The 16436-nt window shown below is 41.0% G+C and overlaps 1 protein-coding gene across 1 annotated transcript in view; it reads right to left on the reverse strand.

Moving 5' to 3' along the window:
* Positions 1-16436, reverse strand: part of ASH1L (ASH1 like histone lysine methyltransferase) — a 189973-nt gene that overhangs the window by 57511 nt on the left and 116026 nt on the right. The window contains 1 exon segment of the mRNA XM_053908771.1: positions 1580-1674. Coding sequence (XP_053764746.1) covers positions 1580-1674 — 95 coding nt within the window.

The raw sequence follows: 16436 nt of genomic DNA on the forward strand, positions 1-16436 counted from the left end.
CAAAAAGAATGAAATCTTGCCATTTGCAACTACGTGGATGGAACTGGAGGGTATTATGCTAAGTGAAATTAGTCAGAGAAAGACAAAAATCATAGGACTTCACTCATATGAGGACTTTAAGAGGCAAAACAGAATAACATAAGGGAAGGGAAACAAAAATAATATAAAAACAGGGAGGGGGACAAAACAGAAGAGACTCATAAATATGGAGAACAAACTGAGGGTTATGGGAGGGGTGGTGGGAGGGGGGATGGGCTAGATGGGGAAGGGGCACTAAGGAATCTACTCCTGAAATCACTGTTGCACTATATGCTAACTAATTTGGATGTAAATTTTAAAAAATAAAAAATAAAATTAAAAAGATAAATTAAAAAAAAAAAGTTGTCCTCATTTCTCCTCCTTTTCTTTCATTTGTACAAGTATTTGCTGAACTTCTGTTATGTACTAGGCACTAGGAAATCAAAGGAGAAGAAGAGAGACAAATGATCCTGTACCTGGAGCTTATAACCTAATGAGGGAGACATAACAAATGAGTAAACAACTAGGGTAATCATGGGTTACAGAAAGAAATGCTGTGATACAAGATAAAGGGAGGGACCATTTTTGGTGGGACAATCAAGAAAACAATTCTAAAGAAAATGACATTTAGGCAGACTTTGACATTAGGCTCATCCTCAAGGGACGCGAAGAAACCAGCCACAGGAAGAGTCCAGGGAAGAGCTGTTTGGGCAGTGGGAACAAGAAGAAAATGATGCTCTGTTCCAGGAGCTGAGAGAAGACAGCGGGGAAGGGACAGAAGGGAGAGGCAGAGACTGGGAGGGTAGTCAGGGACCAGGTCATCCTTAACAGTTATAAAATCTTGTCTTTCTTTACTATGCAGACCGTGAACTGGAGGGAACATGAATGGAAACAGACACACGTGTCAGGCGGCTGCCGCACGAGCACGAGCCTGAGACCGGCGTGGGACACACCTGGGGGTGGTGCGGGGTACTGCAAGGGCGGCGGTCACGGGACGTGGGGGGACGGACGGGATGCGGCAGAGACAGAATGGGAGGAATCCAGGAGGACAGCTAGGTAAATGCTGCTCAACAGTAGGAGCCTAGCAGGCATGCTTGCCCCAATGCTGAACAAAACCTTGACATTGCCCCCTGCCCCCAAAAGGAATGGAAAGATAAATCTTGCTCAATTTTCAAGCAGATAAATGATCAGGAAAAATAGTGGGCTCTCTTCCTTTTGGTGACTACATACCATAAATCATGTCTTTCTGAACACGGAAAACACGTGACAGTGAAGTGATGAATAGCTGATTTTTCCTAGGTGACACGCTCAGGGAATCCAAAGCTACGGACATAGTGTTTTTTTGTTACTGAAACCTGAGTGAGAAATATTTAGGTCATTTTGACTCCTAGACAGCAAGGAATCTGCAGAATCCTTCAGACCGAGTATAAACTAAATGGTAAAGAAAGAGCTCGACTTCATGGAAGACGCAGAAATGACAGTAACACCAACATCTCATCCAAACTCAAGAAACACCCTCTCCTTTGTTTCCGGCCATGTGTCGTGCACACCGCGTACTCACCGACATGAATGGGGGCTGGGAATAACCCGTACTCGTGCTCTCCAGGGCTGTATTCCAGCTTCTCCTTCTTTAATTGGATCAGCCGGCTCTTTGGGCTGTGATTAGAAAAGAACAAAAAATAATCAGAGGCAACGAAATCTCCTGTGGTTAAACACAGAAAACAAATCACTCTATCAAGAGTATTTGCTTTAACAGTGGCTTAAATTTCAAAGGCATATTTTTGGGGGGAGGGATACCAAGTGCTTTCATGTACTTTTAGAATCTATGCTTTTGGGGCGCCCGGGTGGCTCAGTTGGTTGAGCTTCTGACTTTGGCTCATCATGATCCCACGGTTCAGGTGTTTGAGCCCTGCATCGGGCTCTGTGCTGACAGCTCAGAGCCTGCTTTGGATCCTCCCTCTCCCTCTTTCTCTGCCTCTCCCCCTGCTCGTGCTCTCTCTAGCTCTCAAAAATAAACATAAAGGGAAAAAAAAGTATCTACATGTTTGGAATTGTCTTTTAGGAATTATACATAAAAAAACAGCTATGTTAGCATTTTCCAGCAGTTTTGCAGAAAGAACCTAAATTTTAGACCCGATCATAATAATTACCTTATATGTAGTCAGTGATTTATCATATGCATGTATGTATACATGCATTATTATTTTTATTTTTTTAAGTAAGCTCTATGTTCAACGGGGGGCTTGAACTCATAACCCCGAGATCAAGAGTTGCATGCTCCCCCCACTGAGCTGCCAGGCGCCCCTCATGATTTACAGTTTAAAAAGTAACTTTCACGTGTTGTCATTTATGTCAATCCCATGAAGCAGGTAAGAAGAAATGTTAGTTCTAGTTTACAGATTCGAAAACAGATGCTCTATGAGGTCAAGTGACTTGCCTTAATTTTGGTAGCTGCTAGGGAGACTTCCGATAAAAACCTCAGTTTCTTGTCCGACTCCTACTGAGTGACTATTCTTTTTATTTTATTCTGCAATGTCTCCATAGACTTACCTCTTCCACTCATCTTACTGGTCTACGTTTCTTTCTGATGTTTGGTATGAAATCAGTCTTAAGAGATTTCCCAAATACATAAAAGGAAGGGGGAAAAAAAGAAAGAAAAAAAGAAATGAAGAAAAAGAGAGAAAAAAAAGTTTCAGGAGAACCTCATATGGTCTACTCTGATTTTATTTTGCCTTCAAGTTCCAGCAAATAAGGCAAGGCTGATGTATTTCTTTTCTCTATGAATTATACTGCTTTTTAAAAAACAAGTCTATACTGTGTAACAAATAGGTACACTAACACACATTCTGCAGATGGGAAAATTGAGGCCCCCAAAGGCAAGTTACTTGTAGAATCTGAACACTGGTTCTTTCAACTGGATCATTCATTTATTTGTTCAACAACGACTGAGCACTCATTAAGTCCAAGTCCTGCTCTAAGTGCTAAAAGACGCTGGTGAATAGGACGGTTTACACTGTTCTCAGGTAGACAGACAATAGGAAGTAAGAAAAACTAAGAAAACAGGAAAAATTCAGAAAATAATGAATGCTAGGCCAATAATTAAAATATGAAGAACGGGGAGCAACCGAGAAGTGACATTAAGTTCAGACGTGACTCTCATTAGGTCTCGGCCACGAGGGGATCTGGGAGGCAGAGGAAATAGCCAGCAGAAGGTCAAAGCTGGAACGAGATGGGAGAACGAGAGCAAACAAGAGGAGGCTAAGGGCCCAGGTGAGGCCAGAAACGGCACGAGGCCGTGCCATGTGTTTAAAGCAGTGGTGAGGGGTCTGGGAAACAGCTTCAAGGAAGAAAAGGCATGAATCGAGGTTGTTCTGCTTAGATCTAAAAACCACTTTTTTCATTTCAAAACCTTACCCAAAATAGTAACTGTGAACAGAGATATGAATTTTTTATTACAACTAAAGACCGGATGTCTCCACCGTGCACCAAAGTCCAACAGGATGAGAAAAGACCCGTGTCCAGAACCAGGTACCGTGTGTGAGAGAAAACCTCATCTATGCTTTATTCGATTCAAGGTTTACGCAAGCAAACGAAAGAGAGAGCAGTAAGGACCCCACCTAATCACGATACGAATGGAAGCCAGACCACCACCCTGCTTCCCCGAGGGTCGGCAGGCAGGTGGCAGTCGGTGGGCGGGGAAGAAACTGCTGGGCACCCGAGGACAGCGAGCACACGAAACCTCAGAACGGTCCAGGTTCCGGTCCTCAGGAGGCCAAACGACACACATGCCCCCTTGAATGCACCCCCGCTTCAACTAGGGACCGTTTTTCTAACAAGAAAAATCCCACCCTTGATTCTGTGACGTGGACACGTAGGATCTGGGGCACCGTTATGAACATGACAATCATGCGAGAACTCGTTTTCCTAGATCTTGGCCGAGTCTGATTTTGTTCCTAATTTTAGGCATGGCCACGATTTCCCTGTTGGTGACTACGACACGGGACTCTTTCAGTTTCCAACACTCTGTTCCACGTGAGCTGTGCGGAGTGGTCGACTGAGAAAGAATCCGGCTGTCTTTGTCAGTCTGTCTCGGAGAGTCTGAACACTCCTAGCATTTTCCATGGTATTCGTTTGCGTGACACTATTAGTTCAGATCACTCAGGAGAAAAATATGTAGGAATCAAAGTAGCCACTTCAGATACACAACTGCTGAACACTAAGTTTATGTGACAGGTGTTCACTTTTGACCCCTGGCTGAAGCTGTAAAACGAGACGACTGTTTCTACGTGTATGCGTGTAAATGAAAAAAACCCTTTTGCTTCTCTTATCAAAAGAAAGTGATTTGCCTTTCATAATGCTCTCTTTATAAATGCAACTCATTCAGTGTTTGAGGCCAGCTTTCTCTCTCTTTGGTAGTTTATTAGTTTTAATAATTAATCATTAGAATCCAACAGACATATCAAATTCAAACGGGCAAATCCACCATCAAATGGGAGAAAAAGTATACAAATATTTAAGACAAAGTAGAAAACGTGAGGGTTCCTAATAATGCTTGCTGATGGGTACTACGTTTCTCTCGAATGTTGTCTATAACCATTTCTTGACTTCAGGCATTTATCACCTTATTTTCAAGTCTTATCACCTCTCGTCTTGGCCCCAAACCCAAAACAATAAAACTACCAAGGTGCCTTCTTCGTTAACGTTTCCCGGACAGTCGCCCCAAGGGCTTGCTTGCTCCAGCACCTTAGGAAAGAGAGGATAAGGGGACTTGGGGCAGACTCCAGATTTCAATGAACACGTCAGCATTCTAAAATCTGTCCTGTTCGGCAAACAAGTAACATGAAGAGAACCCGAGAGCCAAAAAGAAGTTCAAGTTCCCTAGGTTAACTAAAGGGAAGTCGTATTTTATTAATGTGAATTATGTTTTAGCTCTTATGAATTTTTACTTTGGGAGAAAAGCCTATTACTAATGTTCTTATATGGGGCTGAAGAAACTGGCAAAATTTTATCCTTTTATCGAGCTTTTTTTTTTCCTTTTTCTTCTAGATTTGAAGACCTTTGTCATTTGGTGACAATCATGACAGGTTTTGTTGGCTATGTTAGAAGAGTCTAGAGAATTGTCCGTGATATGTTTTCATTCTCTGAGTAACTTCTGATTAAATCCGTATGAGTGATTATTCTGAGGACTTCACTTCCATTCTTCATAGGACTGCTGGTACGTTTAATAGGTTAACTAAACCTTATCATCTAAAGGGGGTTCCTGATTTTGCCATAAAATTGGCTACAAGCCACATCTACAAGCATACACGGAAACAGCTAAAAGAAGCATCAAAAAGGCCTCAGCGGACAATGCAGCAGTCATTTCTGACTAATGATACCACTGGGAACAGACTTAGGACTACAGAGTCCCCTGTACGGCTGAACGCATCGCCTCCAACACATAACCCGGTAGGACTGTAAAAAGGGGTAGGATTCGAGTTTCCAGCACATTTTCACCTGGGAAACAAATCAGTCTATGAAAGTAGACTACCTACCTCAAGACCCGCTTTGAATATGAATTAGTCAGCTAGGACCGAAGACACTGGTGTAAGTGTAGTAGGCGCTGTGTCTGTAACGAGTGACCAACGAAGACCTGGTCTCTCTATGGCCCTCACGTTAGTCAACAGACTACGCTGGTGCAAACTGGAAGGAAATACTCTTTAACTGGTGTACTGTCCCAAATGCCTTAAGTGTATAAGTACCGAGCGCTAACTGCCTTAAGTTTACAAAAAAATATCCTCTGAAGGTTAATATAGGTTATAAGCATACAGAAAAACTATTATAGTTTTTGTAAATACATAAACTGGCCTACCTAGAAAATTACTCGGAATATTATTATTTATTGTTATTTATTTTTACATAGAACACTACTTCTGACACTTCTGGTCACCAAGTATGTGGTTTAACCCCACGCCAAGCAACTCTCTGTGACACCAGCTGGCGTGTCTTACAATTTAACTCAATTCTGACCCTACCAACCTGGAGACAGTGTCAGATCCCACAGGTGAAGGGCTCGGTCCCGCCAGACTGCCCCCACCTCCACTTCAGATGCCAATCACAAGAAGGAGGCACCCAGGTTACTCACAACTTCTGTCCAATTTGGCTACAAACCAAGCGTTCCCACGATCCTCTCCTTAGGTTTGATACATTTTCTACAGCGGCTGACAGAACCCAGGCAAACACACTGACCAGTTTATTAAGGGACTGTAACAAGCAGAGAAACAATTCTTAACCAGCTTTCTGTGCACCCACCCCGCCAGCAGGGCACCCCTCCTAGGCAGCAGACAGAAATGGCCTGTCTCTCCATGAAACGGGACTATTAGCTTATCTTCACAGGTGTGGCCTCAAGGGGTAGGCTCTAATTAAACGTACTTAGGTAGATTTAACAGACATATACAGAACGTTCAATCCAAAAGCCACAGAATACACATTCTTCTCAAGCACTCTTGGAACATTCTCCAAGACAGATCAAATGTTAGGCACAAAACAAATCTTAATAAATTTAAGAAGACTGGGGCACTTGGGTGGCTCAGTCGGTTAAGCAGCCGACTTCAGCTCAGGTCACGATCTTGCAGTTCACGAGTTCCAGCCCTGTGTCGGGCTCCATGCTGACAGCTCAGAGCCTGGAGTCTGCTTCAGATCTCTCTCAGCGCATTCCCTGCTAACACTCTGTCTCTGTCTCTCTCTCAAAAATAAATTAAAAAAAAAAAAAAAAAAACAACCAGTAAAAAAAATTTTTTTTTAAATAAAATAAAGAAGACTGAAATTATATCAAGCATATTTTGTAACAATGATATTAAAACAGAAATCAACTACAAGATAAAAACTGGAAAACTCGCAAATATGTGGAGATTAGAAAACATGCTACTGAACAGCCAATGAACCAGTGAAGAAGTCAAAAGAAAAATAAAAAAAAACTATCTTGAGCCAAATGAAAATGGAAACACAACATACCAAAACTTACGGAATGCAGCAAAAGCAGCTCTAGGAGGGAAGTTCATAGTGATAACTGCCTACATCAAGAAATAAGAAAGATCTTTGGGGAGCGTGGATGGCAGAGTCAGTTAACTGACCGACTCTTGATTTTGGCTCAGGTCATGATCTCATCATTCAGGGGTTCAAGCTCCATGCTGGGCTCTGTGCAGACAGTGTAGAGCCTGCTTGGGATTCTCTCCCTCTCTCTCAAAATAAATAAATAAACTTAAAAAAAAAAAAAAAGTAAGAAAGATCTCAAAGAGACAACAAAACTTCACACCTCAAGGAACGAGAAAAAGAATAAGGCTTCCAAGATCAGGAACGAGACAAAAAAGCTCACACTCTTCTGTTTTATTCAACATGCTAATGGAAGTCCTAACCAAAACAACCAGGTAAGAAAAAAAAGTAGAAGGCATTCAAATTGGTAAGGAAGAAGTTAAACTCTCAATATTTGCAGATGACATAATACTATACATAGAAAATCGTAAAGTTTCCACCAAAAAGTCTGTGTGACTCAGTTGGTTAAATATCTAACTCTTGATCTCAGCTCAGGTCTTGATCTTAGGGTCGTGAGTTCAAGCCCCACGTTGGAGTCTGTGCTGGGCATGAAGCCAACTAAAAAAAAAAAAAAAAAAAAAGAACAAAGCTGGAAGTATCACAGTACTAGATTTCAAGACATACTACAAAGCTGCAGAAAACAAAACAGTATGGTACCAGCACACAGACACATAGCTCAACAGAACAGAATAGAGAACCACACCAGGACACTACAAGAAAAGAAAACTGCAGGCCAATATTCCTGTTGAACGTAGATGCAAATATCCTCAACAAAACATTAGCAAAACAAATATAAATGTATATTAAAAGGAACATACACCATGATCAAGTGGGATTTATTCCAGGGATAAATATGATCCAACTTCTGCAAAACCAATCAATGTGATATTCCACGAAAACTAAAATAAAGGACACAAATCATATGATCATCTCAACAAGATGCAGAAAAAGCATTTAGCAAAACCCAACATCCATTCATGATAGACACTTTCAACAAGGTGGGCATCAAGGAACATACCTCAACATAATAAAGGCCATCATCGTACTTAATGGTGAAAGACGGAAAGCTTTTCCCTGAGATCAGGAAAAAGACAAGGATGGCCACTCTCAGCACTTTAATTCAACATGGTACTGAGAGTTCTAGCCAGAGCAATTGGGCAAGAAATAAAAGGTGTCTAAATTAGAAAGGAGGAAGTAAAAGTGTCTCTATTTGCAAATGACATAATCTTCTATACAGAAAACCCTAAATACTCCATAAAAAAATCATTAGACCTGATAAACAAATTTAGGAGAGTTGTAGGATACAAAATAAAAATATAACAATCAGTTGCAATTCTATACAGTTAACAATGAACTATCAAAATGAGAAATTAAGAAAACAATCCCATTTGCAATAGCAGCAGGAAGAATATGTAGGTATAAATTTAACCAAAATGGTGAAAGACCTGTACATTAAAAAAATAGAATTCATTAAAAAAAATTTTTTTTTTAAATGTTTATTTATTTTTGGGACAGAGAGAGACAGAGCATGAACGGGGGAGGGGCAGAGAGAGAGGGAGACACAGAATCGGAAGCAGGCTCCAGGCTCTGAGCCATCAGCCCAGAGCCCAACGCGGGGCTCGAACTCACGGACCGCGAGATCGTGACCTGAGCTGAAGTCGGACGCTTAACCGACTGAGCCACCCAGGCGCCCTTAGAATTCATTTTTAAAAGAAACTGAAGACGGCACAATTAACTGAAAGATAATCCATGCTAAAGGACTGTAAGAATACTGTTAAAATGTCCATGCTACCCAAAGCAATCTACGGGTTCAACGCAATGTGTTATCTAAATTCCAATGGCCTTTCCAGAGAAATAGAACAAATACTCCCAAATTTGTGTGGAATTACAAAAGATCCCAAACAGCCAAAGCAACCAAGAAAGAACAAAAGAGCTGGAGGCACCACACTTCCTGATTTCAAGCTATACCACAAAGCGAGGGTCATCAAAATAGTGTGGTACTGGCATCACACACACACACACACACACACACACACACACACACACACACACGAATGGAACAGAACAGAGAGCCCAGAGCACATATGGTCAATTAACTTATGACAAAGGAGCCAAGAATATACCAATGGGGCAAGGGAGGTCTCTTCAATAAATCAAGTTGAGGCAAGTGGACAGCAGTGTGCAAAAGAATGAAAATGGACTCCTACTATACACCGTATGCAAAAACCAACTCAAAATGGATCACAGACTTGAAAGGTAAGACCTGAAACTATGAAGCTCCTAGAAGAAAACACAGGGGATGAGTTCTTTGACATCAATGTGGGTAATGATTTGTTGGGCTTGACACTAGAAACAAAGGTGACAAAAGCAAAAATAAAAAGGTGGGATTTACTTCAAATTAAGAAACTTTCTTGCAACAAAGGAAACCACCAACACAGTGAAAAGGCAAACTACAGAATGAGAGAAAACAATTGTAAACCATATGAGGTTAATATCCAACATACATAAAGAACCCATACAACCCATTATCAGAAAACAAACAATCCAATTAAAAAATGGGCAAAGGATCTGAATATACCAAAGATACAAAAATGGCCAACAGGTACATGAAAAAGGGGGTTCAACATGAAGAATCATCAGGGAAATGGAAATCTAAACTACAATGAGATCTCATCTCACACCTGTCAGAATGGCTACTATCAAAAAGACAACAAGTGCTAGGGAGGATGTGGAGAAAAGGAGGATATTGGTGAGAATATCAACTGGTACATCCACTATGAGGAACTTCATGGAGATTCCTCAGTGAACCACATATAATTCAGCAATTCCACCTCTGGGTATTTACCTAAGGAAAATGAAAACATGGGGCACCTGGGTGGCTCAGTCAGTTGGGCATTTCACTCCTTATTTTTTAAAAACCGTGAGATCGTGACCTGAGCCAAAATCAAGAGTCAGACGCTCAACTAACTGAGCCACCCATGTCCCTAGCGACCAACTCCTGCTTTCAGCTCAGGTCATGATCCCAAGGTCATGGGATAGAGCCCCACATTGAGCTCTGTGCTGAGTGTGGAGCCTGATTGGGATTCTTTCTCTCTCACCCTCCGTCCCTCTTCCCTGCTGGTGCTTTCTCTCTCAAATTAAAAAAAAGAAGGAAGGAAGGAAGGAAGAAAGGAAGGAAGGAAGGAAGGAAGGAAGAAAGGAAGGAGGAAGGAAGGAGGAAGGAAAGAAAGAAAAGAAAGAAAATGAAAACATAAATACGAATAAACATCTGCACCCCTGTGCTCACTGCAGCAGCATTATTTACAACAACCAAGACACGGAAACAACCTGAGGGTCCGCTGAGGGACGAAGGGATAAAGAAGATGTACACACATACACACAAGAATATTATTTAGTTATAAAAAGAAAGAAATCCTGTCGTTTGTGACAACACAGATGGACCCCGAAGTCTCATGCTAAGTGAAAGGAGTAAGACAGAAAAGGACAAACACCATATGATCTAACGTGCATGTGGAAGCCGATAGTTTTAGCATCAGTATCTAATTTCTAACAAAATTTCTAACAAAAACTGATAGTTTTAGCATCAGTATCTAATTTCTAAATTTTACGCCCTTTTTCTAATTTGAGATATAATTGACATGTAACATTACTGGTTTCAGATATATAACATAATGATTCGATTTATGTATGTACTCTGAAATGCTTACCAGTTAACATCCATCCCCACACATAATTTTGTTTCTTGTGATAACATTTAGTATATGTGCTGCCGAAGCGAGCACATCTTGTGATAACATTTAAGATCCACTCGCTTAGCAACCTTCAAATATGCAATACGTTATTATTATTTTTAAAGGAATTTTTAAAAAATGTTATTGAGAGAGAAAGAGTACAAGTGGGAGAGAGGGGCAGAGGGAAATAGAATCCAAAGCAGGCTCCTCACTGTCAGTGCAGAGCCGGATGTGGGGCTTGAACTCACGAACTGTGAGATCATGACCTGAGCTGAAATCAAGAATCAGACGCTCAACCGACTGAGCCACAGTATTATGAACTACAGCTATTAACTGTGGTGAGCGTTTCACAGTACATACGTAAATCGAGCCATTACATTATATATCTGAAGCCAATAATGTCATACAGCAATTAGATCTCAAATTAGAAAAAGGACGTAAAATTTAGGAATTAGATACTGACGCCAAAACTACTGGGTGAAGGTTGATAAGGAACAGGATATTAACGTACTTTTAAAGCATCTCTCCAAACATTACTTATTACAGTGAAATAACCTGCTGGCTATCACAGCGACCAATCAAAGTTGCGATCACCAACGGCACAGTGATATCTTGAGCTTCCTGACGCACTGAGAAGAAAACATCACACTTCTGTGGTGCTCCTGTCAAACAACGCCCAAACCTAACCTACCCATGAGGAAATGTCAGAGAAAAACTCAGATTTAAGGACCTTTTATGAAACAGCTCCTCTGTACTCCTCAAAAATGTCAATATGGTGAAACACAAAGAAAGGCTGAGGCACCGCTCCAAACTCAAGAATAAATAGACATGACAACTAAGTGTTTCATTTTCTTTCTTTCTTTTTTTTTTCTTTTCTTCTTTTTTTTTTTTTAACTTGAGAGAGAGAAAGCACCAGCAGGGAAGAGGGACGGAGGGTGAGAGAGATTCCCAATCAGGCTCCACACTCAGCACAGAGCTCAATGTGGGGCTCTATCCCATGACCTTGGGATCATGACCCGAGCTGAAAGCAGGAGTTGGTCACTAGGGGCACCTGGGTGGCTCAGTTGGTTGAATGTCTGACTCTTGATTTTGGCTCAGGTCACGATCTCACGGTTTAAAAAAAAAAATTTTTTTTTAAATGTTTATTTATTTTTGAGAGACAGAGAGAGACAGAGTGTGAGCGGAGCAGGGGCAGAGAGAGAGAGAAAGACACAGAATCTTTAGAGGCTCCAGGCTCTGAGCTGTCAGCACAGAGCCCGACGCAGGGCTCGAACTCACAAGCTGTGAGATCATGACCTGAGCCGAAGTTGGACGCTTAACCGACTGAGCCACCCAGGCGCCCCACGATCTCAAAGGTTTTTAAGACATAAGGAGTGAGATGCTCAACTGACTGAGCCACCCAGGTGCCCCATGATTTCATTTTCTTTAGGTAAATACCCAGAGGTGGAATATTCACTGGATCATATGTGGTTTACTGAGGAATCTCCATGAAGTTCCTCATAGTGGATGCACCAATTGATATTCCCACCAATAATGCACAAGGGTTCCCTTTCCTCCGCATCTTCCCCAGCACTTATTATCACATAGTGGATACTGAATCACTTGAAAAAGTTGTCATAAAGGACGTTACTGACACAAGGAGTGATATCTACTATGAGCTGTATGTTAGGTAACAGTGTTGTAGTGATGTTAAAGATCCTGAATTTAGTATTTGTATCTCGTTCATATAAGAAAATGTCCTTTGGTCTGAGAAAATACATACTGAAGTATTTATGAGTAATGGGTCAGAGTGTCTATAACTTTTTATCATTAAATAACTGAGACAAAAAGTGTGTGTGTGTGTGTGTGTGTATGAGAGAGAGAGAGGGGGAGAGAGAGAGGGGGAGAGAGAGAGGGGGAGAGAGAGGGGGGGGAGAGAGAGGGGGAGAGAGAGGGGGAGAGAGAGAGAGAGAAGAGAAGAGAAGAGAAGAGAAGAGGGAGAGGCGAGGAGGGAAATAAAGAAAAATGGCAGAACATCAATGCTGAAAGAATCTGGGTAAAAGGTACATGGTGTTTCTGTAAAATCTTGTGATCTTCTTTTAAGCTATCGTAGACCATACAAAAATAGAGAATAAGTGTATGATGTATGCTGGGAAAATATTAAACAAATTTTTTATAATAATCTAATTTGCTCTGATAAATTTCTTTAACACCAAATAACTATAGGAAAAGACAGGACCAAAACCATAGTGAAAGAAAAACTGTATTGGAGCTAAAATTAAAACACTGTTCTAGTGGAAAACATAATAGAACACATTTGAAAGACTGCTGTAACTTGAATCTGTGACACAGAAGCACATAAGTACAACTGACTTAAATGAGAACATATGTAAATGCTCTTTGTAAATGTCAAGGGAGCATACAAATTGTAATATAATAATAGCTGATCAAAGAAACTGGTTTTCTTTTACACACACCTACATATACAATACAAACTTTCAGGACAAAATTTGGCATTTACTACATTTTGGAATGTTTCTCTTGGGTGCATAGGATAAGGATAAACTGAAGTAACTGAAATAATTTCCTTGCTTTGTTGCCAAGTAACAGGGCAGATGCTGCTGTTAGAATTTAAAATTTTTCTAAGATTTTAAGTCGTATATATTGTATTTTAGGAATTCAGGCAGTTGGTTCTTTTTCTTTCACAATATACTTTAAAAGGCACTGGGTTCTACAAGATTTATAAGACAAACAAAATGGCCTCATGGTCTAAAGAAGCTTATGGGATGATGGAGGCTAACACGTCCAGATTGCACCTCAGAATGCAATGAAACTCATAACTCACAAGGTGCCACTAAACTTCACTGAAGGAAAGAGAAAAGTAAAATTAATTGCAGCTAGAGGAGAATGAAGGACACTTTTACTTAATGAGAAAGCATTTCAGATCTTGAATAAGGTTTGAAAGAATAGATGGGATTTGGCAAGTAAAAGGGAGGCGGAAGGCACAGGACAAACCCCAGGACAGGCCCCGAGAGGAAAGGACGGGAACAATGATCACGTGTCCAGGCGAAGTGGGATGAGCACTTTAAGGAGTTTAACTGGAGATAAAACTAGAAAAATACGTTACACTAGATCCTGGTGGGTCTTTTGGATGTTATTAAGTAGGAAATAATTGTATATTAAAAGAAATCTAAGTAGAGAAATAACAATCCCAATGAGGTCATATTAATGTATGCAAGAGGAATCAAGAGTCTTAGAGGAGTTAACTTCATCTGAGGTCACAATTAGTGACAATGGAGTAAGTAAGATATTAAAGAAATTTACTGAATACTTCACACAGGTCAACTATTTAATCCTTAACAGGTCTGTGAAATAGGTAATTTTCATCAGTTTGTTTATTTTTGAGAGAGAGGGAGAGATAGACAGAGACTGTGCGGGGGAGGGGCAGAGAGAGGGGGAGACACAGAATCTGAAGCAGGATCCAGGCTCCGAGCTGTCGACACAGAGCCCAACACTGAGCTCAAACTCACAAACTGGGAGATCGTGACCCGAGCCGAAGTCGGAAGCATCCGACTTCGGCTCGGGTCACGATCTCCCAGTTTGTGAGTTTGAGCCCCACATCGGGCTCTGTGCTGACAGCTCAGAGCCTGGAGCCTGCTTTGGATTCTGCGTCTCCCTCTCTCTCCACCCCTCCCATGCTCGCACTGTCTCTTTCTCTCTCTCAAAAATAAATAAACATTAGAAAAAAAAAAAAAACAAAAAAAACAACTAATGGTTGAGCTTAGTATGGTTGCAAAACACAAGATCAATATACAAAAATCAACTGCATTTCTATACACTAGCAATAAACATCCAAAAATGAAATTAAAAAAATTCCATTTACAAGCTTCAAAAGAATAAAATGCTTAGGAATATGTTTAGCGAAACAAGTGTAGAACTTATGCCCTGAAAATTAAAAAAACAATGTTAAAAGACATTTCAAAAGATTAAAGAGCTAGAAAAAATCCCATGTGAAGAATACTTAATTTTGTTACAGCGTAAAGCTCCCCAAATTGATCTACAGATTTTTTTTAAAAACCTCGATGGCTTTTTTGTAGAAATCAACAAGCTGATCCTGAAAATCATACACGGAAATATCAAGGAACCCAGAAGCAGCCAGAGAATGTTGGAAGAACCCGGAAGAGCCAAAGTTAGAGGCATCATATTTCCGGATTTAAAATTCCCTGCAAAGCTACAGTGTCCAGCAGAGTGGGCTACTGGACTGACCACAGGCAGGTGGTCACCAAGCACAAAAAAGACAGATGACAAACCGACAAAACACATTTGTAATTTATATCACGAGGGCAGATTTCCATAATATAGAAGGATTTCTATAGGCACGTTAGAAAACCCAGGGGAAGAAGAAAACACTAGTCAGCTGAGGGGGCCTGGTGGGGCTCAGCCGTTCAGCATGTGACTTCGGCTCAGGTCATGATGTCGTGGTTGGTCAGTCTGAGTCCCACATCGGGTGAGCTCGTGCCCAGCTTCGAGTAAAAACATGAGCTCTGCTTTGGGTGAGCCCCACTTTTCTCTCTTTCCCTCCCTCCCTCTCTCTCTCTCTCTCTCTCCCCCCTTGGCCCCTCCTGAGATTCTCTCTCTCTGTCTCAGCTCACTTGCGACCTCTCTCTCTAAAAAATACTACTAAGCTGAGAAAAAAATGGGACTGACAATTCACAGAAAAAGATAATGACCTTTGCATACGTGAAAAGATGCTCAAGAATCTCACTTGTGAGAACAATGCAGATTAAGTCTCCCTGGAGACAACATTTCACACTAATCACACTGGTAAAAATTTGTAAATCTGACCGCATAATCAGGGCTGTGGAAGAACAGCCAGTGTCAGATATTTCTAAGAAAGAATGCAAAAAGACACAACTGTAATCGAAGCATAATTAGCCGATATTTACACAATTACATATACGCTAATTCAGTCATTCCACTCCTACAAAGTTATCCTGAGGTTAGACCTCCAAAATACCAAGCAATATGCAGACAAGGGTTATTCACTGGGCATTATCTATAGTAGGAAACATTAGAATCAACTGAAGTGTCTTTTCCCTGGCAGGCTGGCTGGATGAACTATGACAGGGCTATATACTCAGATACTATGAAACTATGTAACAGCTATATTGTGGATGTATATAAATGCTCATAGCAGCATTAATCATGATAGCAAATTATTGTAACCCAAACGTCCACCCACCTGCTGAACAAACGAGGGGTAGGTAAAATGTGGTCCATCCAACAATGGAATGTTATTTGGCAAGATTCATACACCATGTATGAATCTTGGAAACAATATGCTAAGTGACGTAAATCAGTCACAAAGGACCACATATTGTATGATCCCATATATGAAGTGTCCAGAGTGCACATCTACGGAGGCACAAAATTGATGAAAGGTTGCCTAAGACGGGGTGGGGGGGGGGTGGAGGGGGGAAGATGAGGAAATCAGGGGAGATCACTCAAGAATGTGGGATCTCTGTGGGATAATGAAAATGTTCTAAAACTGACTGTGGTGGTGAAGGTACAACTCTGAATATACTGAAAGCCACTGCAACGCATACTTTAAATGTGTTCTTTCAACAAAGGCTTAGG

The sequence above is a fragment of the Panthera pardus genome, unplaced genomic scaffold (genome assembly GCF_024362965.1).
Source record: "Panthera pardus isolate Hobbes unplaced genomic scaffold, ASM2436296v1 HiC_scaffold_21, whole genome shotgun sequence".
Taxonomy (NCBI): Eukaryota; Metazoa; Chordata; class Mammalia; order Carnivora; family Felidae; genus Panthera; species Panthera pardus.